General features: G+C 38.4%; 1 protein-coding gene across 1 annotated transcript in view; it reads right to left on the bottom strand.

Annotated features, from left to right (window-relative positions):
• Positions 1-4107: 4107 nt before the first annotated feature.
• igdcc4 (immunoglobulin superfamily, DCC subclass, member 4) overlaps positions 4108-26953 on the bottom strand; it is a 52578-nt gene continuing 29732 nt past the window's right edge. The window contains exons 4-20 of the mRNA XM_079246270.1: positions 25062-25195; positions 21346-21480; positions 20449-20601; positions 18545-18955; positions 18284-18448; positions 17707-17844; positions 16955-17134; positions 15245-15457; positions 14833-14934; positions 13809-13995; positions 11494-11621; positions 10517-10687; positions 10255-10389; positions 9459-9561; positions 9043-9274; positions 8736-8864; positions 4108-7048 (exon numbers count right to left, since the gene is read on the bottom strand). Of these exons, the coding sequence (XP_079102396.1) occupies positions 6527-7048; positions 8736-8864; positions 9043-9274; positions 9459-9561; positions 10255-10389; positions 10517-10687; positions 11494-11621; positions 13809-13995; positions 14833-14934; positions 15245-15457; positions 16955-17134; positions 17707-17844; positions 18284-18448; positions 18545-18955; positions 20449-20601; positions 21346-21480; positions 25062-25195 (3238 nt within the window). The 3' untranslated portion in view covers positions 4108-6526. The remainder of the gene's footprint in view (positions 7049-8735; positions 8865-9042; positions 9275-9458; positions 9562-10254; positions 10390-10516; positions 10688-11493; positions 11622-13808; positions 13996-14832; positions 14935-15244; positions 15458-16954; positions 17135-17706; positions 17845-18283; positions 18449-18544; positions 18956-20448; positions 20602-21345; positions 21481-25061; positions 25196-26953) is intronic.

Here is a 26953-nt window from a genome sequence, read left to right as displayed (position 1 = left end):
GACAGGAGATGTGTTTTGCACTGTATACTTTTACAATCTTTTTTGGGCTTGTCTGTACTTGTCAGTCCATGCATATCTATCTAGAACTATCTAGCTTCAGGTGTCTGATGTGCTCGGTAACAATTCATCAATGTTTTTCCGCAACTAACCATGATTAATCATATTAAGTATAAAATTAAATGAGTAGTGTATTTTAAATGTACTGCAATGCAATACAAGAGTGCAGTAACATTTGGTTTACAAACATATAAAACAAGTTACTAAAGCAGTATTTTCTTTATACATATGTAGTTCAGAATTTTCCTGCCAATCCTAGCTTTATTATTCTCATATATGATGACAAAGATTTTATTTATTTATTTTTTGTCAAAGGGTAACAAGTAAGCAGGATAAATTATAAAGTTGTGTAAACCTGCCTCCATTTTGCACACTGGAAGAACAATTCAATATTGGATATTGTGATGGAGAATTAATCTATTGGATTTTTTTTTTATTTTTTTATTTAATAATGGGAAAAAAGATGATTTTGACCATAAAACTTTCCATATTAGCTTCCCCATGGTGAAACAAGTGCAGCACAGTTACATATGTTATATAACATTGTAGGAACACACTGAGCTATACAGTATGACACATTTGTTGCCAAACTAGGTATGAGGACAGAACGGTGCTTCCAGCAGTCAGGATGTAGACCCATGCAGTGGGAGTGGCACTGAGTTAATGTGCTGCTGAGTGACACCACTGTCCCCTAGTGGTGGTTCTTAGGGTTGCAGCTTTTTGTAATTGAAAAGTAAGAGTTGTCCTTTACTAACTATATTTTTTTCATCTGTTCGGAAATTAAACCCACACAGATCAACAAATCTTCAACAAAATTTGTAGAAAAGAATAAAGCTGTTTCAATGACATAAAGTCCAGACCTCGGCTTGACTGAAATGCTGTGGTGTGGGATGTAAGACTTAATCAGCTCTTTTGTTCTTTTGTGCTTGCTATACTATTGAAAGTCTCAAGAAAAAGAGATCTGTAAAAGTCAGGCTCAAACTAGCGCCATTACCTAATTAAACCAAGTCATTCCACAAATGCAGCTCACCCCTTTTTTATATTCAGAATGAATCATGATAAACTTGCATAGTCTCACTTCATGCTTGCATCTGTGATATTTAACAAGCCCAAATGAGTGGATTAATGAAAACTGATTAAAGAAGCAGCACAAAAAGAGCTCTAGTCTTGTCATTACTAGGTCAGAATCTGCTGATTGATCTTTAAAAAGAAAATGACCATAACACCATCAAAAACCAGCAAAACTACAGTTGTTGACTGAACCAGAAGATGGCATGGCAGCTAATTACAGACTCTCCAAATGAGTTGGTCATTTAGTCATGTCATGATCAAATGTAGTCCAAGTGAAAGCACTCATGGGGGAGTGGTGGTTCAGTGGTTAGAGGAAGTAGATTTGGGCATGAATGACCCAGGTTCAACTATGCAGTCTAGTTCCAAATGAAAGCTATTTCCAAATTCCCAATAAGGATTATTGAAAGTTATTTTTGCATAAAGTTATTTAAATTCTGTCTGACATGTTTTACATAAATGAGATGATGGGTTACTGACTTTCTTTGAATCGATTCCCCCATCAATGTGCACATACCTGGCAATAAAGCCAGATTCTGAACTTGTAACTGACTATGTGACTGTGTTACCAGTCCAGGTAATATAAGAGTTAGTTTCACCATATAACTACAATACTTCTAAGGTTAAATAATTAGGTTTACTGACGTAGTAATAGGCAAAAAACAAAACAAAACGTATCATTTTCAACCATTTTTAATTTTTATTTACACAAGAGACATTTTCAGTTTCTGCGAGCATTTTTTTTTTTTTTTTTTTTTTTACATTTTCACATATGGTAACACAGTGGAAATTTTTCTACAGACCATAAGCACTGCCTATCTTGTGACCAGTTCCTGAATAAGGAATGTTTTTGCATGGCCACAGTTCCCATGACAAACACTGAGTAATCCTTCTGTCACTTTACAGACTAAGAAAATTGCACTTCTAGAAATGCAAAGGTGACAGTTTTGAGTAGATAATGGCTCAAGAAGAGACGGCAATCTATAAGTGCTCCAACAATATCTTCCTATGTATGTTTTGATGAATGAGGCCACGCTCAGCACGCAATGATCACAGAGATATCTGAGTGTCTGCAGGTTGTCACTAGTGGTACATGATAGCTGAGTCTGAGTGTGTGCTTACACACTTGTGAGAAGCAGAACCAAGATGGCAGACATACAACTAGAGATGTACCCATCCCGACACTGCACAATAATGTGAAATCACTGCAAACAGTAGCTCACCACAAAGCACCAGAATGCACAAAGAAGGCCAGAAAGACAGAGACACACTGTATGATTTGTACAAAACATCGTTGGTGCATAACAATTTCCTTGATTTACTTTCCAAGAGGACAACACGAGGCGACAAATGACATGCATCTGAGATGGACATGATGGCATGTACCTTACAGTTTTATGCAAAGATAGGGCACCTGAGTAGAAAAGAGACCATAATTTCTAGAAATGGCAGCCTGCACTGAGAGGTATGACCTGCATGAAGACGATGCCGCTTTGGGCCTTCTCCCAAAAAACCCCAAAAATTGGACATACAGTGAGACAGCAGAAATTACATAATTTTCTTGTATCATGCTTTAAACTCCATCACACATGTTGACACTTTCATTGCTGGTTGACTGTAATGAGTGACCACTCGCATTGAGGTAAAAGGAAACAAAAAAGCAATCCTTTATGACAAATTTGGCTCGCGAAACAGCAGGATGAATATGCCTACATGTTTTACTGATTACAAAATGCGCCGTATCAAGAAACTGATCAGAATTAAATCAACATGTTACCAACATGAAATGTACTATTTTAATAAACCCCTTGCAAAAAGAGGATATATATATATATATATATATACACACACAATTATCAAAGTAATTATCATCTCTACAAAATGAGAGCATGAAATATCTTCCTCCAAAAATTCTGATTATTCTAGCCAACCAAAAAAAGGTGTACAAAACCATATTTATACATATTTAAATAGTGGTTAAAAGTGTTAATAGAGCTCCTATAAGGAGAGCATACATCCTTTATGCTGGAGGCAGGTTTTATGCTAATCCTCTTTTAAGTTTACTGACAGTTCAACACACTGCGATAAGCCACTACTGCATTGAGACAAAAAGACACAGGCAAAGCCATCTGACTTCAAATATCTGAAGAAAAAAGGAACGTAAAACTGTCCAACTAAGACTTTATGTAGTGAAATCTAAGTCCTTCATCACAGGATGTGATTATGTCTTTGTTCGGCTAACTGCGAAGCACAACTGGCTAATTTTTGTACAAGCTAAAATTCCATGAGAGCAAATTGGTGGAGAGAATTTACTTCTGTCACAGAAAGGCAGAAGAGTGTGAGAAAATAATAGTTAACAATAGAGGTGGAAGGAACAGTAGCTATGTAAATGACCATACTGGGTAAAAAAAAAAAAAAAAAACACGCTAAAACAGCTAAATCTAACAATTTTGGGAAAGCATATTTTAATCTTTGTGACTTGATGGATTCCTTTGTTTCTGTTCACTATACAGTCACAATAGTAGTTTTGTAAAACACACTTAAGCATTTGCAAGAACTGAAGCCTGGGGTCTAGCCAAATATCTTGTTTTTATATGGCAGTCATGTCATATCCATAAAAATGAAGAGGATGAGTAGATCCGAAGCTGTATAGAAAAATACAGCTTTTTTTTTTTTTTTTAGTTTCCAGCCTTGATGATGAATGAATGCAGACTGCAGGTCTGAAAGAGGAACAGTCAGGGATTTCAGCACTGATCTCCATAAGACTACATGGCCTGTCATGGCTGCAGGATGTATAGTATGCAGGAATGCTTTTCTCTCTGGACTTGGGACACACCTTTGCTGCTGCTGAGAGTATGTGTAGAGAACAATATCAGTAAAGACATTGTAAACAAATTGTACATATGTGGTTTGGATGTTTCTTTAAGCTCATATGAAGGACACATGATCATTAACCTACAAGCTGAAGCTGCATTGCTCCTCAACATGTCAATTATTCCGCCAGATCAGCGATGTTACAGGGGGTGTTTTACTCTGCCAGACAAACTTGTTTTGATACCATTGACTAAAGTACGGCCTCAAAGTAAAAAATAAATAAATAAATAAAACCAAAATTTCCATTTTAGCTTTTTTTTTTTTTTGTGAGCTAGCTGTTGAATTATCTTTTTATGTGGTTCCCAGATAGGTTCAGTGCAGTGAATAGTGAATTAAAGCATTGTTATAGTTAGTATTGTAAAGTATACGATAAACCTTGCTGTGACAGTTGGCAAAACTTCATTTTTTCCTGATGTGACATGTTCCCCTTCATCCCTAAGAGAACTTACAAATACCTTTTGACTCTGATTTGGTAAGAAAACATTCACTTTTGTCTGTAAATGACTTAAGACTGCTGTTAAAAAAAACAACAACAAAAAAACCCAAAACATTTGTCTTGTTTTGATGGTAAGCTCATTCATGCCGAGACTTAAACAAAAAGTCTCTCTGAGGTACCAAATATGCATCTGTTCGGAAAGTTACGAACATTAAAAGCTTTCGAGCAAACACAATGTTTTGCTGGTATGAAACATGTTGAGGATGTTTGGTACAACTCATGAGGAACAGTTTAGGTGTCAACTGCTGATGTATTTGAGCTGAGGCACTGGCTTGCATGTTACTAACCAAAGTTATGTCCACAATGGCTCCAACTGCAGATGATGACTTAGAAACAAATTGCCAAGTCAGCCATGCCTCAATGGCTGCAGTTGGACTGACTCCAGCTGGATCTTTTACTATATTTCAGGTTTCAGAGGCTTCACATCAAAACCACTGAGTATTAAAGTTTTTTGTTTGGTACATTACACTGAAGGAAATGCTAATTTCACACTAACAAACTGTCTATAAGAGATCTGAGATGGATGCACTCAAAAGACATACCAGCTTGATATAATGCAAGATCATGCAGTCAGTGTCAGACGATTATGTTTTTCCAAATAAGCTGCAAAGTCAGACAATATCAGAAAAAGGTCATAAAAAGGTGCTAGTTACATTAAATGAATACAAACACTGGAAACCATCTGGGAAATAAATGAGGTAGTGATGTTGTCAACCAGGAGGGATGCACCAGTCCCCTTTATGTACTGTTTAAACATGAAATGATTATAAAATGGTTAAGGAAGGCCTCTGGCATATTTGGACATTCTTTGATTTAAAAAATGAAGGTTTCCAAATCAGATTTTGTTCATTGAACATATTGATTTCTGATGGCAAAATATTCTCTTTTCATTCTGCTGAGTCAGTCTTTAAATATTTGCCTAATGTTGCTATGAATTAAGAACTTAGTAACAATTATAGCTAAAAAAAAAAAAAACTGGTCCTCAACAGATGGCACTGTATTGTGACAATGATATGGACATTGGTGCATCCCTACTTGGGAGCTGAAACAGGAGACTGATCTGCAGGTGTTTTAAACAATGTCTTCTGCTCTCCCACCAACATAATTAAACAGATATGAAAATTATAATGTAACTTTTCATTGGATATCACAATCTACAAAAACAGAAAAAAAAATGAGTGTCCTTCGTTTACAAAATTACACAAAATGGACATGGCATTTTCGAAAAGAAACATCAAATGCAGCAAATTTCTTTTTACGTTGTGAGTTCTTTTGTTTTCTTCATGTTGACATGTTTTGTACTCGTATTAAATATCTTTATCAATAGAAATATTCAGAGGTTATAAATGCACCTAGAATAATTAGGCACCTGAGACCCCCACTCTCCAGTCAGGAAATGTGTGTAAATGTGCGTTAATGCATGACTGGGATTAGCAATGATTCCTGTGTTTGTGTGCATGTGTGTGTGTGTGTCTATGTGTGTGGACCCTGAGAGAGTAGGAGGCTGGAGAGAGACACAGGTGTTCTGCACTCTCACATTGTGCAGATACTCTTTAAGGCTCATTCCTCAGTGCCACATTGCAGTGGCAACTTAATCAAGCCCAGAGAGAGTCTCCAGCACCCATCACACCATTGCTGATGATATCCGTCTAAATGCTCACTTTCTTTCCGTTTTTTCCTCTCATTCCTGAGTGGAACAGAGTCATGTGTGACACAGTGGGAATAACCTTCTCCAATCCACTTCCATCTGCTTGCTTATGCAAAATATTCCTTCCGCTTCCCTATGAAAAGAAAAGATACTGAAAGGAAAGTGCAGTTGCAATGATCGAGAACCTATAAACAGTTCTCTCCTTCTAAAGGAAAATTATAGTGTATATGCACACATATGAAACAATGGGTTCAAAGTTATTAAAAACTTTACAAGGAAGCAAAAGAAATCCAATGATGAGGTGCATAAAAATAACCCTTAAGGATTCTTCCTGAAAGTAAGTCTTAGCTGATGATTTGTGTGTGATGCCCTTCATGCAGAGGCTATGGGCACAGATATGTGTGTGCTGTTGAGGTAGAGTGGACAAAGCCAGCGCTGACAAAGGGAGCAGGGGAGAGTCCAGCAGAAATGGCCTTCCGTGGTGCTGATGAGCAGTGTCTGGAATCCCCATTTTCCAAGTGCTCTGAACTCAACAGAGACCTGACAGTCTTAGGAGAGTGGAAGCCGTTGATTAGCCCCACATCCGGCTGTGGCTCTGTGTCTCCCGTTGGCTGGTGCACCTCTAGATCCCCGTTGTGATTAGGCAACAGTGTTTTCGAGGGAATACTCAGGGGACTTTCAGCAAGTGAAAGTTTTTCTGGGGGTTCCTCCTCTCTTGGTGAACTTGGTTGACCAAAAGGGGAGTATATGTCCTCTGATAATGAGGGTCCCCTGGTGGTGTTAGAATCACTCTCACTGCCCTCGTCCTCATTCTCCCTGCCAGAGTCTGACAGCTCAGAGTGAACAATGACTTCTGCCTCCACCTGGTTACTGCACAGGGATGTACACAGACGGTCGTCTAATTCCTGCAACAAACAACATTGCTGTTATGTAAGGACTTTTAATTACTTAATTATCCTGATTGTATTAGTTGCAAGAGTGATAATTCCTGATTTTTGTGGGTCCCTGGAACGGGTTCCTGTCAGAAATGGATGTTTTTGTTTTTTAAATGCAAGCATTGAGTGTTGGCAAATCAAACTATTTAGTTCATCGCCTGTTTTAATGGAGAACTACATATTTATTAACTACTTTGTATTAACTTTTATATAAAAGTTGCTTATCTCTGTGTCTTCTTTTCATGCTTTATTAAAGGGAGAGTTTGCAAAGTTTAGCCTGTGACAAGTAGGGAGTTCACGATTATAAACTTTGTTGGTACAATTATTGTCGAACAATCACAAATTTTCTATTATTACATTTATTACGTGTTAACTAATTTCAACACACTGTAAATGTGTAAAATCACAAACGCCACTTGCTGATCTTTACATTTGATCTATTTCTATCTTTTGATGCAAACACAACAAAATAAAAATAGAAACAAAGAAAAGTAACCAAGAAATCTAATTTCAACAAGATCCCCTCTGCTCTTGGGAGGCTTCTTTCTGTGAACTATATTACGTTTATGAACATTTTATTTTTTAACACAAAAAAACAAAGCATTGAGCTAGCTTTCACTTCCAGCCATTTAACCAAACAACTGAACATTTACCTTTACCTGTAAAACGCCGGTTTATTCCTGCCAGTGGTGAAAAGTATTTGATGCATGAATGACTGCATTACAGGCTGCTGAGACATCCTCCACATGACATCTTGGTCTTTTTCATTTTCAAGCAAAAAAAAAAAAAATCTGACAAGGACTTCCTAATATGTTTTTTTGAGGAAATAATTCTTCCTCTGTTATATTTACCCCCCATAAGACAAATCAAAGCAACACACGCAGCAACACGAGGATGTGAAATGCAGTTATGGTTCAGACCATCTTTTATGAATAGTAAGGATATTTAGGACTCTGTGTGATGAATAAATTGTGCCATCAGATAACGTGATTTATTGTGAAATTAAGTAATCGTGACATCCCAAACGAAGAGTAGCTTCAGTCCCAGTCTTACAACAGTATACAAAGCCTCCAGTCATATTTAATACCACATTCATATGGCTCGTGTAATGAGCCAGCCATCTGGTCACATTAAAAATCAATTATTAGCACTAATGTTGTCTTAACTGGTCAGCTAGCGCTATCTAGTAAAATCTTCTAAATGGAAAAACTGCAACCTGCAGTTTCATGTTTGTTTGCCTCTTTCTAAAATAAATGATAGTTTAAAGTGGCCATTAAAATATATATTTATTGATAAATTTATAGTTTTTTATTTCTGAATTGTAGGCATGAGAGGCAAAGAATGAGAGTTAAAGTTTTGCTGATTCAAGTGTAGCTGAGTTTCCATAAATCTATCAAGGGAATTAAATTAAACTGTGTGCTTTATTACTTTTTTATTAAAACAACCGGCTCCCATCTCATTTCCCAGGAATGGCATTAGCCTTTCTATGAATACAAAAGTTAGGAATTCTTTTCACATTTTGCTCGCGACTGTTTTCCATTTATATGTATAAACCAGACAGAAGTGGGAAATGTATTCCTGGAACCAAACCTGCCTTTTAGGAACTGTGCAACACTAAGAGCTCGTGTGAGTGCATGTAATATGTTCACTTCCTTACCATGCCAGCAGCTGTTACAAGCATGTTGAGCGCTCCGTTATTCAGTGTTGGAGAGTCTTCTGTGATAGTGTCTCTGTATCTTGTAATTCTGTTGACCCAGTTATGACTCACAGAGCCGTTCCAAGCAGCCTGCGAGAAAAGCAGCAGAGTGACTGAAGAACTTGTATCCCACTATCAACACATGAACAAAATTTTTAAAAAAAATTTTTAAAAAAAGAGCAAGAGAGAGAGAGAGAAGGAACATTGGTGGCCCATCTGGAAATAAGCACCCCCCCCCCCCCCCCCCCCCCCCCCCCGAAGGTTTGACCTTGGGTTCAGGTGCAGGGGCATCTACCCCCTCCCCTGAATTAGCACTTGCCATCAGACTCTGTTCCTCTGGGGCTTCTGCTGGCAGCTGACCAGACTCTTGGCTGCCTGGGGGCATCAATGTTTCCAGCTCATGGCTATCGCTGCATTCTGGCCCGCTGACTGGAACAGAGCAGCCATCTCTCCTGAACTGAGGTGTCACAGCTGTGGAGTTAACACCTCCAGATATCTCTCTATTTGGAGCAACGATGACACAAACATAGTAAAAGGGACTTGGATAATAAAAGCCTCAGCAGTAATGCAGACTGCGACAGTGTTTTTAGTGGGCTAATGCAGCAGTTTCTTTTTAAGAATGGAGTAAAATAAGAAATCTGAATACTTCATGAGTGCTGACACTTTCGTTTTCTACAGTCTTACCTGGATTTGCTGTTACGAAAGCTGAAACACATACAGAGGAGGATGCATATCAGCCCCAAACACACACCGACTATGATGCCTGTGACCGCATAGATGTCCAGCTCTGGCAAAATATGGGAAAAAGGAGAACAATCCATTTAATTTCTATTCAATTCTTAATACTGAGAGCTATGAGTACAGCTAGGTAGAACAGTCTGATGCAAGGATGATGTGCTGATTTATTCATGTGAGGTGAGGTATGTCACAGAAGCAACAAGTAATGGGGCCAAATTTAACGTAAGGTGAGTAGACCTTCATTGGAATTCATTTGTACTGGGTATCTCTGGATGTGTTGACTAGAAGAAGGAAAACAGATGGCAGGAACTCGTACAACAGTGCTTACTGGCACACCTCTTCCTGGCAACGCTGCGCCAGCACATTTCAACAGAGTAAACTGTTCCATTATGATATGGAGAAAAATGCACCCTTTTGCTTTTCTGAGAATAAAAATAAACCGGAAGTGATTTCTGGTTGCTCGATAACAATAAGACAAAATATATTTTGTTCAGGCTTTGCTTTTAAAAACATCAATGTGCACTGTAATGACTGGGTATTTCATTTATTATTATTTAGGACATCATGCAAGTAAAATCCTTGCAACCTCCCTCTTTCTCACTTTCTGTGTTTTTCATTTTTCGCTGACATTTTTCTGGTCATTTTTATCTCCCACAGCAACACTGGTTGCAGCAGCTGACTGTCTTCATCGGTTAATGTTCATAAAATCTTCATTTATTTCCATTTAGTTCTAAATACATACCATATTTGGGGAAGGGAGTTTGAACATCTTTTATGGATGAATAAGGCCCTGCCCCCACCTCAGTAGAAGCCCCCAGCTTAAAAAAGTAACGAGTGCCACTGCACAAACCACGGATCTCCACACTGGTAATGCCCCCTGAGAAACACAGCACGAGTAATACAGTTTTTAAAAGAACAAAAAGTTAGATTAAACACATTAAATGTTTTAAATGGGAAAAAAAAATCTAAATCGGATACATGCTGACTCATACCAGAGGACCTACCATCCTGAGAGAGATTTTTCCACGACTGCTCAGGCTCACTGATGTTGCTGCTGTACAAAATCCTGTAGCTGATGACGATACCATTTGGCTCCAGTGGAGGGCGCCAGCTCACCAGCACAGAGGAGGAGTCCAAAGCACTCAGCTGAAGTTCCTCAGGAGGTGTGGAGGGCCCTGATGTACAAATGAGGGCTGGGTGAGTAATAAGAGCCTAGAAATGACCATTAGCAGCTGGACTATGTGTATTGTCTTTGTGGGGGATTTGATAGCTGTGTGCCAACCATCTGTGTCCTCATGCCCCCACCACCTGGGTACAAGAGACGGGGACAAGCAGGGCTATGGGGAAATGGGCAAAGGCTCAGGTGATGTCACAAGGTAGCGGAGAGAGCATGGGAAGAGATGCCGTAATAATGCTATTAAAGACCACCAACCTCGCCCGAGCAACATAAAAGTCACTGCTGCACCTGGGTGCTTTATTTCAGCAAGTAATCAGCTAATGTTGCCAACTACTTATTACCACATTCACTGGCCACTAGCCAGCCAACCCAGTGGTTTCCACATTAGTGAGCTCATAATCACCTGCATGGACACACACTGGAGCACACTTTCTGAAGCCACCAATAGAATCTGAGGACTTCAAAAAGCAAAAACTAAGCATTTTTACTCCAGGAGATAGTATATGAAAAAAGACTGAAATGATCAGCCAACAAACCAGAGAATCTCAAATGGTGAAGAACAAGCTTAAAAAAACATGAAATCCTCAAAAGCAATGAGAACAAAAAATAAAAAGAGAGTTTATCACTGACTCCATTCCTTTCACCGTGACACACATTAACACAAACCAGCTAGCTGACCATCATCAGTACTCCTTGCTTCTCTTAGTGCAGTCTAATTGTTTCTTTAAGTGACTGTCCACTCATATAAACTGCATATGGTCACAATGAAAATATACAGCAGATTACTGCTCAGTGGATACTCACGGTCAGACAGAGTGGACTCCTCCACAGTACCACTGAAGGGACCAACCACATCCACTCCATTAGACTGTACTGCTAGCTCATAGCGGGTGAAAGGCTTCAGTCCTGCGAGCAAGATGTCCAGGGCAGAACTGCAGCACACAAGCAAGTCATGTTTGAGTGCTTTAAAATGTCTTTTCTCAGAAAAGACAGTTTCATCATTTTTAATAGCTTGAAATGATAAGTGATCACCTCCTGCTTGCTATTTGTTTGCTGCAATATGCTTTCATGTTTAAGACTGTATTATTTTTTATGTTTTAAGATAAACAACTCCAATTCCCCTGCAATGGACTGGTGAGTTGTCCAGGGTGTACCCTGCCTTTCACCCAAAAGACAGCTGGAAAAGGCTCCAGCTTCCCTGCGACCCTGAATTGGATTAAGCAGTTTAGAAAATAAATGACTGAATGAATGAACTCCAATTCCACAGAATTTGGGATGCCATGTTAAATAATATTAAAAATAGATCACAACATTTCTTCAAAATTCAAAGTGGTGCTTCATGCACAATGGTAATGTGAGACATTTAACAATCAAATAAAAAATTTTAGCTTCTCTTAAAGTTGATGACAACAACATGTCTGAAAACATTGGAACAGGGCAACAAAGGGCTATCAGAGTGAGAGGTAATAAAAAGAAACTAGAAACTAGAATAAGGTCATTAGCATTATTAGATATGATAAAAGTATCCTAGATTCAGAGTCACAAAAAAAGACCTTCAGAGGTTTAACAACTGGCAAAAACTATGAAAGTTATTAAAAAAAAATTGGTAAGACTAAAAATATTCCATCAATTACAGTATATACCAGTCTAAAAAGATTCAGCAATATCTGGTGATAGCTGGTGTGCAAAGGAAACTGACTACAAAAATCAGCATTGCATACTTTTGATCATCAGGACCTCTAAATATCTCTGAAGCATGGTTACCATGCTTTACAAATGTAGGTCATAACTCTGTTATGCAGAAGTTATGAGTTAATATGATACAACAATGCCTGCACAGAGGCAAAGCGGAGAACTGGTAAGAAAGAATCAAACGTTAAGTTCTTGGAAATTTCTGTAAATCATACAGAACATATCCTGGGGGCTAAAGAGGACAGAGACCATTCAATCACACATTATTAAATCTATGTGTAAAAAAAAAGAAAAAAAAAACTGCTTTTCTAATGGTATGAAGACGCATTAGTGCCAGTATCGATTCAGTATCTGTAACAACAGCATGACTTTCTGGTTGAAAAGTTCAGGTGTTAGACTGTACAGAACTACAGTTCTGATCCTTCACTTACTAAAAACATTGAGCACATCATGAAATGCAAAGTAAAATGAAGAAGACCAAGGACTATTGAAGAACTAGAACTCTGTATCAGACAAAACTAGGAAAAAAATTCCTCTCCCAGATGTCCAGCATTTAATCTCCTCAATATCTAGTTAGTTGTTAAAGATAACAAGATAGTACTCAGTCCAGATCCCAAGTTTTTTTTTGTTTGTTTTTGTTTTTGTTTTTTTAAGAAGGCTGCTGCCATAACATGCAAGTTGAGAAACTATATTTCATAAAAAGATGAAATATATTATATTCCCACGCCTTTTATACTATATAGTAAATAAAATGTTCATTTATTAGATTTGCAAGTTGTTGTTAGGGCTGCTCGATTATGACAAAAATATAATCACAATTATTTTGACTGAAATTGTGATCTTGATTATTTAACACAATTATCCAGTATTTTTAAACAACGCTGACTCCGTGTTGTGCATTATAACAATGTAATGCACGGTTCCGAGTTGATTAATCCGCTGACACCATGGCCCCACACAGTAAACATTTTATAACTAATTTGTATTTCTTTTTTACACCAACAAACTTCATTAAACTTATAAAGAGGGTTGGCTCCATCATCGGGTGCAAACTAAACTGAAACTAGTGGAAAAGTCAGTGAAACAAACAAATTCATCACATATAACCCTAAACATCTTCTCCACCCACGAACAGTGGATAGTGTAGCTCCTTCTCAAACAGCCTGACTAAATATGTCATAAAAACAACAGATACAAGCACAACAAAAGTACATTAAAATCACTTCTTAGATCAGCGACTTTGTAAGCGCCACTTTTTTTTTTTATTTATTTATTTTTTTTAGAAAGTCATACTTTCTAATGACATTTATCTTTTCAATATTCATACACAATAAGTCATTCAAAATTGAACCAGTAAGAACCATTTCATCCTGTAGGCCAGTATGTCTTACATCTCAGAGACATAACCGCATACATGACGTTCTGACCTGGTGTGATAGGAGACCAAAGATGCGTTGGTGGTCCCTGCTGGGCTGCAGCGCACCGTGTAGTTGATGATGCGAACATTGCTGAACCGCGGTTTCTTCCAGCGGAGCCAGATGGAGGTGGAACTGTTGGCTGTCGCTTGGATGCTGCTCGGCGGCATTGGAGGTGGGTGCCTTGGAAGCAGCGGTGCTGTAACACATACACATCATTTCCTCTCAAGCTTTGACAAACTGATTTTGCTTGCCATTTAGGGCTGGGTGATATGACGATATACATCGTTTGGACAATAGAAAATGTCTATCGTTTCAAATGAGGTTTATCGTTTACGCCACAATAAGGTGCTTTACTGCAGTATTTTACGTCAAGATGCGCTTTACGGCATGAAAGCTGCAAGAAAAAAAAAAAAAAAAAAACCAACATGGAAAAAGACAGTAGCAGATGTGTTTCAGAGTAGGATAGTTCACTAAAAGATGACCAGCCAACCAAAACCGATGAGCTTGTTCATAAAAGGGGAATTTTATGTTGCATGGATGCGGTTTGGATATGAAAAGACGTGGAACTAACAACAGACTAGCTCACAGTCCCAACAACTTATACCGACACAACTAACTCATTTTATCACCTGCGCAAGAATCAGGGTAAAGAATACAGAATAAAGAATAGAGTCGACGAGCAAACGCCGCAAAAGCGGCGTCACGTGGTGGTGAAAGTGCTCATAACAATCTCCAGACGTAAACGCTGCAATGGGCATTTACCCATTAAACATAATACGGTCATAGTTCCCGCAGAAGGAAGGAGATTACTGCTGCCGTTCCCAAGCACATCTGACAAATAACTGATGACTGACAAAATTACAAACAATTTTATATTGTTATGTATATCGTTCTGGGGATATAAAATAAGCTGTATTGGTATATGAGATTTTGGTTTATCGCCCAGCCCTATTGCCATTACTTATTACGCCAAGCAAGTTGACATCTGTATGTTGGGTTCATTCATTCATAGTAAAACAGAGTTAAAACTTACTTTCATCATGGGCTCTGTCTGTCCGTCCCTTCCACACTACAGCTGCTCCATCCGTCTGCTTGTTGAACGCCCAGACCCTCACTTCATACTGCCGGTCAGGGACTGACACAAACACACGAGGACAGAATGATTTTTCTGCCACTGAGCTTTGTTTAGATTCTGTGCCTGTATCCTAAAACACCAACATCACTAAGATCCTAACACGCCTTAAACCAATTACTTTAAATACTTTATTGAAATGCTAATTTTGTTCATTTGTATTCTCCTCAGAGGTGTCTGTTTGTCAGGCAAGTTGCAATATAGGACTATAAAGTGAAATGAAAAGACAAAACAGCACATTACCTGCTCTGAATTAAAATAAGATAGATTGTATTTTATAGTACATTTGGAAAAGTCTCTGCCAACAACTTACCCAGCCCAGTGAGCAGGTGATACCTAGCCTTCTTACGGAGCCTGATGGTGTGGGGATGTGTTAGTCTCTCTCTGTTGAACAACTCATCAGTCTCCACCTCTCGATAGGACAGTTTGTAACCAGAGACCAGTGTATGATTGGGTGAGGGATGCCACGTCACATTGAGTGTATTAATTCTGGCTTTGACTCTCAGATCAGTGGGCGCAAAAATCACTAGAAAAAAGTAAAAAAAAATGTAAAAAAGAAACGTAAGGATTCGGTGGGATTGATAGCGAAGCACTTAATGTCAATTCAGCTTTATTGAAACCATTTGGATTAACCAAATGTAACCATTAGCATGAATGGTTACATTCATATTGGGATGCAGTGGCTGCATCCCAATATGAATGTAAGACACTTTATCTGCTTCTTTATCTAATTGTCAGAAAGAAAATATATCAAATATATAATTTTTTTTACTAATAAATGCAATTTGTGACTTTTACATTTAATGATGATGATAACCTAAAGCAGTGATTCTCAACCCTTTTCAACCACGACCACCAACATAACATGCATTGGTGTTTTTATATTGTCTTGCAGAGATATTACTAAATTTGGATATCTGAACAAGCGCCATTCATAACTTTCTCTGAATATTTAATGATAACAGTTTCTACATGCAAGACTTTAAAACTGTCAGAAACTTAAATACAGAGGATAGTGTTTTTTTGGTGCATTTGATTCACCAATGAAGTAAAGTGCCCACATCCCCAAAATCATCTTCTATTACTAGTTTGAGAATGGCCAGAAAAACAAGGAATTAAGGAGAAACTATGTCAAGTGTCTAAGCGTCCCAGCTAGATGATGTACATGAAGCTGGAAGCTGTTGGAATAGTTGTGCATGAACAATACAAAAATACCTTGTTCAATTTTAAGCAATAGTGCTGAATTCTGCCAATAGCATGGAGGAAACCTCCAAAAGAAAAGTGTGCCCAGCTGGATGGGTCATTGTAAAGAAGAAATGGGATGCTGTTGCTGTCAATGCTATTGCTAATGCTAGCATTTTTTTACATGCATAATACCTATAATTTCAGAAGATTTTTTTTTAATTTTGAGCTTTTTGATGGTCTGAATGCCTGATAATCCTTAATGTTTCAGCTTCCAGCAAGAACATATCTGCCACAGTTCAGTTACCAGTATTTACCACTGCATTGCTGCTGCCATTTTGTAAGGCTCACCTGAAAACTCATTACATCACATGACCCCCAAGTCGTTCAAACCAGTGCCATTTAACAGTTGGAGCTCTCTGAGTCAACCCACAGCTGTATGTTCTGAGTTTTTGTTGCCATGGTTACCTACTCGTATTTGAGTCAGCACAATAAATTGAGTATTCACCCAGACCTAGGTGTAAATAAGCCACCCTTCTCGATCAATTAGAAGATTGAAAAGTCCTACTGGTGGGGGCAGATCCCATCAGCTGACATGTTTACATATTGCATTTTTATGCTGATTGGACTGGTTTGATCTGATCACTAGGTTTCCATGTAAACACAACAATTTTTTTTAATGTGTAAAGGGATTAAAAGATGGCTTAAATGAAGGAAATCAACATTTGAAAAGGGTTTACATTTTAAAAGCTTCCAGTCCTCTGCTGCCCTCAATACCTCATTCAGTAATATTATTTCACAGCACATAGGAATCCTGAAAATGGTACAGTTTCTGCCGTACCCATGCTGCGGTTACTATGGTTGTAGTGGGCTAATGTTTGATGCTGGACCCACTCAGAGGGAACGCCGAAGCCAACAGCTGTTCCTGCTGCTATCCTCAGTCGGTAAACCTTGTTGGGTTGGAGCTCTCTCAAAGTGAACTGAGTCTCGCTCCCCCTCACCTCTATGGAGAATACAGTGTCTGCTACGGGCATACACACAAAAACATATTCATGTTGACAAAAACAAGTATTTGAATATTTAATTTTTCTGATGCACTAAAGAAACTGTACAGTTATAACTTTCCTCAGAAATGTAGATTCAACTCATAAATGTAACATAAATATGTGACTCACATCTACTGCTCTCTCTTGGGAACAATGCTTATGAAAATAGGGCTGCCTTGATGTATGTAAAAGGAGTAGTCAGGACAAATACTGTAGTTCTTAGCATATATTCTTATGTAGAGTAGAAATGAACACTGTTAAACAGGTTTCTGAGTTCTGCCCTTTTAAACTGCAACAAAAACTGTGAGTAGGACAACTGCAACAAAATCTGCTTTCCTGTAAAATAATTCATGGCAGAGAAAGAAAAAAAAACACAGAACAACAATAAAACTATAAAAAGCTAATGAAATAAAATCACTGAGAAAAACACAGTTACATACTTTTTATTTTGCTCTTATTTGTTCCTTTCAATGCATACCTACAGTCTAACCATTACTGTTTAAAAAGTTACACTGTGGCACAGTCGCAGCCAGTGATGTTTGCTCACCCCGATCCAGTGTGCTGTACTCAATGCAGTAGCGGGTTATGGCTCCTCGACTGTGCTGTGACGACAACGGATGCCACATCAGCCTGATTTCAGTGGGGGACGGGCTGGCTATGGACAGCTGGGGAGGTGCACTTGGCACTACAGGAAAGCAAAAAGTGACACATTGAGCTGCATGTTGATATACATTCCTACCCTGTCTGTACAATTACTGGATAGTAGTTTACAACAGACTAACACCTACGACTATTTCATATTATGTGTCCACCACAACTCTGTCTCTTTAAAGACTTGACCACTGGCTGCTGTAATATGAAAAACTATAGATGGCAATTACACTTTTAAGACTAAATAGTAGCAAAGACGCTTAGCTGGGCCTCTAGTGAGCTGCTACTGTTTGTATTGTTTTAATTACCAATTTGAAAGTGTTAATTCAAGAATTCTTTAAGTCCTATGAAGTCGCAAAACTTGAAAACTAAGGTTTTCTTTGTAAGTACCCCAGGGTGGCCTTATGTTTACTCTGAGTCTTTTATTTTTGGGTGTTTGCCTGTTTCATCTGTGTAATCCACTGATTACTTACCATCCTCCAGCATGTTTACAGTAACACGCAGAGAAGGACTGCTGGCACCCATTAGAGAGTAAGCCACCACATAGAATGTGTATGCAGTATGGGGGAGAAGCTCTTTGAAGAGATACTCTGTAGTGTCATTGTTCACTGCAAACTGATAGTCGTCATTATTAGAGCCTGAAAAAGAAATGAAAATATTTAGAACAATATTTTTTTATGTGGACCTCTGTAAAATGTACAAATTGTGGACTGTTTTCTGCCAACTGGACTGACCTGCGGCACGTTGGCAATGCACAGAGTAGCCAATGATTTGGTCTGAATTGTACTCAGGTTTCTCCCAGGTGAGCAGGGCAGTTGTGCTGGAGTAGGGTGTAGCAGACACATGGCGAGGAGGACTGGGCAGACCTTCCCTCACAATGACTGTCAGTTTGGCAGTGGCACAGGCTGTACCAAGCCCATTGTCAGCTATGCACTGGTAGTAGCCCCCATCCTCCAGAGCCAGCTGGTTGATGAGCAGGACTCCAGGACTTTGAGTCTTTACCCGTCGGAATGACTTGATAGGCTGGCCATTCTTCAACCATTGCAGGACTGGAAGAGGTTCCCCAGAACTGTTGCACAGAAATCTGGCTGTATTTCCTCGGGATAGGGACACTGTCTCTGGGGGCTGAATTATCACTGGAGGGGCTGTCAGGAGTTGGGAGCAAAAGTTTAACTTATGGAATGGAAATACAATAAGATCCTGTGCATTATTTTTAAGCTCTAGCTGATAAACTTCAGAGTCTGTGCTTTTTTTACTCTTCAGAACAAACAAGTGTAGTGAACATCCAGAATAGAAGACGAAACTACTTTCATCTTCTGTAATTATCCAGATGATATCACAGCGTACACTTACACAAGTATAAATAAACTTGTATTTGCATGAAGTGAATGTTTCTTTTTGGTTTTTTTTCATATTTAAGTTTACATTTTCCTATGCATACCTTTTAAATCAGAAACGCCATGGAACTGTATTAAGCTAGCATTTCATTGTATGTGCTGGATGGTCTACGGAGCATCTTTAAAAATCTTATGGGCTCAGTCTGCTATAAAGGACTGAGCTTAGTGTTCATGATTAAAACTTCTGTGTAGGAAGTCAAGCAGGCCTTTTTAAGAAACTGAAAGAATTATTTCCTGTCTGATACTTTCTCTGTCAGTGATATAATGAATAGAGGAGCTCTGCTTTCCACATTACTTCCCTTTTGCCCTCATCACACACTCTTTCCTCCTCCTCCCTGAATTATCGGGGGGGAGGAATTGTGTTGCTGATTAATTCTCCAGGACACTTCTTGTTTCATTTTGAATAGGAGCTGTAATTCCCACTAATCTTTGCCCTTCCTCTGAAAAGGGCTTCATGTTGTTGAACTTGAACTATTATTGAATTGTGAGAAGTTTTGGTGTCTTGTCTAAATCAATGCAATTGATCACGTTTAGTTGCCAGCTTACTGTTCCAGCTCTGTATTTATTGACTGCTGCGGTGCATATGCTGATGTCTCACGTGAATCACGTTACAGCTGATGGTTGGCTTCATGATCCCTGTACTGCAGGGGTATGGCAGTTAGTGCAGTCGTTTTCAGTAGCTAAGCTGAAAAAAAATCTGAAATAATTGCAAACTATGATGCTACTTACTTTTTCACATAAGAACTTACCTGCTATAACGAGACTGGAATAATGTTGACCCTCTTAAAATACTTCAGTTTTTGCCCTGAACATGTTTTGACGGATACAGAAAAACATTTCACTGAACTACTTTTTACTGGACCCTTGCTGGTGTAATGGAACTGTTCTTTTTGCAATATCATCTGCTACAGATGCTACAAGATACAAGAAATTGCAGTGCCGAATGGTCAGAAATAAGTGTTTACTGACTCTACAGCAGTGGCGGCAGTCTGGCATGGTGTACATCAGTCAACTCTCAATAACTGTAGCTTTCCGTTATTGTATAACAAGTCTAAGTACTTGGTTGGTATACTGAGTAAAATGCATATTTATTTATCATATCCTACCCACTGGACATCTGGTACCAACGGGTTATACATTTCTTGACATTTGTGTTCCGAATACAGGGATCTATTCTTCCTAAAACATCTCTAAGATATGTCAGTATACTGTTATAAATGCAATCATGACATGGCTCTTACCAGGCACATGCAGCTCTGCAGCAGCAATGACAAACTCTCTGGTCTTGGGCTTGTTGGCTCGGCAGACGTAGACACCGGCATGGTGACGTCTCGTGTCCCTGATCACCAGGTTTGTTGCAATGACCACCACATCAGTGGCAATGGGCTTTCCATCTGATTAAAGGAGGAAATGATGGAGACTTTAAGGTGATGTTATCATGCAAATGAAGGGGTCAACAAAGGGAGCAGACCTTGAGAAGTATTTTGATTTTTTTTCAGCCTTTTACATGCCTGGGAAAAAAGAGCTTTTCAGGACACCTGATGTGTAATCTCCTAAACTGTCCAACAGGTGGCTCTGTGACTTTTCACTCTGGGTTCACTGAGACGTCCTCACTGGGTTACACACCAAGGCAATGGTGAAAATCACTCACCATTCACTGTATAAACCTTATTTAATTTCTCTGCCATTTTGTGGTTGGAGGAGTTCTAATCAAGACCAATCAGTTCACAACACACTTAAAAACGTGCTCGCTAATCAGACACCAACTATTACTGTGCAGCTCAGGTGAGCCGATCATGAAAATGTCTAATAGAAACTAGACTGCTGGGATTCAGCATGAAGAAGAATTTCTGACCTAGAAGTGACTTCTTTCCCAACAAGACTCTATTTACACAGTTATGTGTGAATGTATTTTTAGGTCAAAACAACATAAATGGATTTATAAGACAAATCACTGCAGGTTATTAAAGAAAATCCTAAGCCTTTAATAAAAACATCAACGAAAGAAAAAGGCCACGAAAACACGGAGAAACTGATCCTAATGTAGTGTTTGAGAAGAATGAGGTTTTTTAAGTGTAACAAGAAACGAAGTGGCTTGGAAGCCAAAAAAAGTGAGTTCTAGCGTTTGTGAGTCTCACCTTGTCTGCTCCAGGATACCAGTGGTTTCGGCTGGCCTTGTGCCATACACTCCATCACAGCAGGATGGCCGAGCACGACTGTGGCGTTCTGAGGTGGTGCAACAATCACAACTGGGTTCAGGGCATCATTAGAGCCTTAAACAACAATTAAAGAGTTGCCTTTAGTGTTATACTGTTAACCACAAGTGTATTAGTGTTGGAAATGTAGTGTTGAGGTGAGCAGATGTCTGACTTCAAATCAGATGCGGAGGTTTATGGATCAGAGAAAACACTGAACTTAGACCTCTGACAAATCAATATGCTCTCCATGTTTCATCCAGAGACCTTGGGTTTTCAAATTGAAATGGAAATCTGCTTTTCGGGTAAACAAGATTTCAAGAGCATTTGTGGAGTTGCTTTTGCATTTAAGATAAAGCTGTCATTAAAACAGTGCCTTTGGTTGACTTTGTGGCATCTGGTGAAAGCTTGACTGGTCCCTGTCAGTTCCTGACGGTAATTGTGAATGCCTGACTCCAATGGAAAATCAGCACTTTGATTTATGGGTATATGTGAGGAAGCAGGAGGGATCACAAATATTATTTACAGTTGGTAGAGCACACTTGACAAGATGCTTTAGTAACAAGTTGCAGACATGCTGTACAGGCTAAGACTGCTCAATAGCAACAGCAGGGATACTAAATGTCTAAGCTATGTGCAACTGCATAAACAAGTATTTAAAAATAAATTAAGAAAATAAAAATGCTTTTGTGAAACATAAACCTAAACTACATTGTTGTTGAATGGTGTTGATTATGGAACTAAGGCAGACCTCTTCCTCTGTGTAACTAAATATGTTATTTACAATGTATCTTTTATGGGCTGAATGCAAACTCATTTCTTGAGAATGTCTTCGTCCCTGAGGTGCACATGGTGTGAGCAGGAGCATCAGCTTATATTGCAAATGCTGTCAGCAAAGTGGCTTGGTGTTCTGTAAACACATTATAAATTAATCATACAGCAAACCATCACAGGGCTTCAAGTAGGTTAGTAGCTGTAACAGGATGTGCAGTTAAAGAAGTAAGGATGATGGATGAAAAAGCCTTTGTTTAAAAAGCAAAAACACTTCACTGTAGGCTAAAACCAGCCAAATGATTTAATTTTTTTCCATTTTCTGAGTTTAAAACACAGTGAGATGATGGACTCAACATTAAGCTGTCAAACATTGACTATAAGTGATGAAGGAAAATGAACCGACAGCATCAAATTTGACATTTATTGTATTGCATTCAATGCATGTAAATACTGTAAATGTTTTATGCCAAACATTTACATGGAAACAGCCACTGATGGGGGAAGTCTGCAAACATCAGCCTTCTTGTTATTGCAAGTGTGAAAATATTAATTATTTTATACTTGTTTTGTACAGTATTACAGTGACAGAAGAGGAAAGAACGCAGCAGCATTTTGAGATCTGGTCTATTAGACATTACAAATGTCACAAAGATTAATTAGCTTCCTAGGGGTTTGTGTTGTTCATTGCCACAGTCATAGTTAGAAAAGTTACTCTCATGAAAATGTCAAACATTAATACTGCACATAGTCCACAAATAGTAGCTCCTCTTTGCAGCTGAATTGCAGAAAATTAAGGCAGTTGATACTCAGAAGTCAAATAGAGTATGGTTTCTCTTAAGTGGCTATTAACTAGAGCAACAGAAATCAAGTTGGGGGTCTGAAACACCATAAAAGCTTTCTTCAGAAAACTGTCAGAGAAGCAGTTCAGAGACCTTGTTTGACAGCAGAACCTACTGGAAGAATTAACAGGCTATGGAGTGGCGACAGTACAGCCATGCTTACACAAAAATGACTTTCACTTGACAGCGAACTAAGTTAGCTATAAAATTCATTATTCGTTTAAAAAACTATGATCTAAACAAATCCGGTTCCATTTTGCTGCTGTGTACTGATGAAGTAAGAACAGAACATTTTGGCTGCAATATGTATCTGTATGATATTACCAGCACTAATTACTGAATACAAGGATGCTATTCTAGCCTAACTTACCCCACTGAAGTAGATAATGGTCAATGAACACAGAGAACTATGGATATGGATTCATATTGTTGTCATGATATACATCACTCGGTGTCATGATGTGATTTTATGCTGTCTAATCTTTACACATCTAAAATATTCAGTTTCATATTACATGTATTTCTGGCATTAGATCCAATATCCAACATGGTAGGGATGCCTTAGAGCAGGTTAAATTCCACAATTCTTTCCTTACATTCAGTATAATGTCTGAAAAACCTACTCGACCAGGAGGCAGAGCCATCAAATAAAGGGTTAAAGACATTGTGACTGTGGAATAACAACAGAGAAGCCCGTTCTGAATGACCATGACCTCTGGGGTCTCACACAGTATTCCATCAGAGAAACACAATTTCTGAGGTAAAACCACTGCATCAGATCAGAAAACCATTACCAATGAACAGAGTTTGTCACTACAACCAGAGCTATATAAAAATAAAACTATTTCATGCAAATTAAAAGCCAAACGTAAACAAGAACCAGAAACATTAGCACCTCCTTTTGCCAGAAGCTGCTCGTACTGCTTCATTCTGCACTTACGTTATTCTGGTTATGGCTGCTACTGCTCGGGGACATTTAAAACAGAATAATGCAAGGTGAAAGCTGACCTGTTGTCTGGTGAATATAAATAGATAATATGATATTTTTATGCGAAAAAACAAAGAAAGAACTGTCAAGTTTGCATCAGTGCAGAAAATCCAGAATTCTCCACCTGTGTCACATCGAGTGTGAAGGCACTTATTAATAAATGACATGCAGTGGATGTTTCAGGTCTTTTTCAGGTCAAATCTTGACAAAGAACATTCTGTATATATGCTAACAGCATAACTCCATAGAAGGTCAACTTGACCTGGGGTACAGGTTGTCCCCCAATAAAAACACTTAGCAAACTTTGATATAACATAAAAAAAATCTAACAAACTAGCGTGAAGTTATAATGGTAGTATATAGTATTTATAAAACAAAAAAAAAACCTCTGTTTTATCATTTCATATGTTATCTTTGTAATGCTGTCAATCAAATCATAAAGCAACGTGGCTGCTGTTGGTGTTTATATTTGACAAACTACCTCAGTGATCCCATTTTTATTTATTTATTTTTTCAGAAACACATGGTTGTACACACTCTATTCAGTGACAGCAAGACACTTTACTGTGTGTGCTGTATGAGCTATTCCAACTGCTGCAAAGTAAACACATCATTTATTTATAAATGTATTGTCAACTAGGAAAACAAGGGCCTTCTTTGAATTATTACTTAAATGTATTTTACTTAGATGAGTGACCTTCATTATGTGGTATAAAGTAAGTATAGTCTGAAATAAGATGGCTGTCGTCCAAAATGTTTTCATTCTAATCACCTTGAGACATGTACCATCAGGGTTATTTCACATCACATGATCAATTAAAGCCAACAATTCGTCCATTATTTATATGTTACTTTTAGAAGTGAGATCTGATTTAAAGATGGCCGCCATAGCAACACACATAAATTACTCAAACAGATCCCATGTTGAAACATTCTTCCTTGTCAGTGCTGCATTTCTGTGAAGTGATGCTTAAACTCACATTAGACACTGGACTAGCAGCTCCCAGCAGGACCCGGCTGCCTATTCAAATATTATCAAGTGCCGCAATAGATCTCACCTGCAGTGACGGTCAGCCTGGCTTCGTCACTGATGTCCTTTCTGGCAGAGTTGGTTGCGACACAGCGGTAGACACCCTCATCCTCCTTGGTCACTTCCAGAATTTGAAGCACCCCATTAGGAAGGGAAATGAATCTGTTGCACATAGGAAAGAAGAGGTAACAAAGAGAAAAGTTACACAGGAGAATGTGCAAACCCCACAAAAGCTTCAGAGCCTGAAACATAAACCATCCGGATGATCAACTTTACTGGGTTCCTGCTGTTTAGTCCTCAACAGGTTGCGTGTGTTTTTATTTGGGATTGAGGTTTTTTTAATTTCTTTTTTTCATCACCACACATTCTGATAAATAGTTGTTAAAGAGCTCTAGAAGAGATGGAGACATGGAAACCTAAAGACTTGCTTTCTGGTCAGTGCTTCACAGATTCAAGGAAAACAAATTCACCTTATATTGCCTTTTTACAGATTATTGATCCCAGCAAAATTAGACGTTTGGTGGCTTTTTTAGGAAGGGAATGAAGTGAAAAGAGGTTGAGAGGAGATAGAAGAGAGAGAGAGAGGATCTAGTCAGAAAGGCAGTGGAGGAGAAAAACGAAAAGAATAAAAGACATAACTGGAGGAAGACCACAAGTTGTGAATGTGGATAAATGAGGATGGAAGGTAAACAGAAATGGGAAAAGGGGAGAATAATAGCCACGAAATGGCTGATGGTCAAACAGAAAAAAGACGTGTTAAAGCAGAAGAGTACAAAGAAAAGTCAGTGATGCAGCAGCCTTCCTTCGGTTAAATTTTGTTATGGGCCATTAAAAGCATCAGAGGTGGGAGAACCATATGCTTCCAATAAGCCTTTCTAAACAGCAAGCTGTTTGCAGGTCATGCAGGGCTGTAGCTGCTATTAGCTCTACAAAATAAGGCTGGAAACAAATTCCAGGGACACTAGGACCCCAGTAACATCTTATTATTGTTAAGTGGCCCAGTAAATGGGAACATTGTGAGAAAACTAAATGCAGACTTATACATTTATATATTTTCATACTGACATTATGTCATTTGGTTCAAGAACTATGGTATTCTTTAGTGTTCCTATAGCTGTTAGAGAAAAAAAAGAAAAGAAGATTAATAAATGAATAAGCCTCCTGAACATTATTTGTTTTTAGTGTGCATAGTTTATCGGTTCCTCCTATAAAAACAACATTAAACATAATAGAAGAAATAAACTTATTAACATATATGTGAGGAATGCACAGAGAGATGATAAGATTGATAAAATTCTGCAGCATTGCCATGTTTTACATGAACACCACTTGTGCATTAAACCAAAAAGACAACTGAAAGGTTTTCTGACTTTCCAGGTTAACTTTGTCTCATAATAAACTCAGGATCAGACAGTATGGAGGTGTGTGAAAGTCTGCTCCATTTATAATCAGCAGAAACTCCAAACTTTCAGGACAGTCATTTGTTGCCATCTTCTTTTTTAATTTTATTTTGCATATTTGAAAGTGTGATATGATTTGATAGTTTTCCAACGGAGGCTGCTGCTGCCCTTTATGACTGACTCATCTATTCATGCTTTTACCAAAAACTTCAGCAATTGGGAGGTTTTAAAAGTGGATTTTTACTGCATCACCTTGAAAATTGAGACATTTTTTCTGTGAAAGTGGAAACACAAATGAAACTAATAGCCCAGAGCTGAATGCGTTCATGTCAAGTGCTTGTGTGCTGAACGAGAGTCTCAGTGAGAAGATTACACTCAAATTTTGTTAAGGATCTCGTGCATAAGAAAAGATCACACAACGTGTCATAAACATGTGAATGATCTACTCTTTTCATCTACAGAGTGAGGAAGACAAAACAATGTTACACCACAAGTCGCAGTCTGGCCTTGGTGCAGGTGT

The sequence above is a fragment of the Telmatherina bonti genome (assembly GCF_933228915.1).
Source record: "Telmatherina bonti genome assembly, chromosome: 1".
Classification (NCBI taxonomy): domain Eukaryota; kingdom Metazoa; phylum Chordata; class Actinopteri; order Atheriniformes; family Telmatherinidae; genus Telmatherina; species Telmatherina bonti.
Note: the sequence above shows the minus strand (reverse complement) of the source record. Positions and strands in the feature narration are given on the sequence as shown.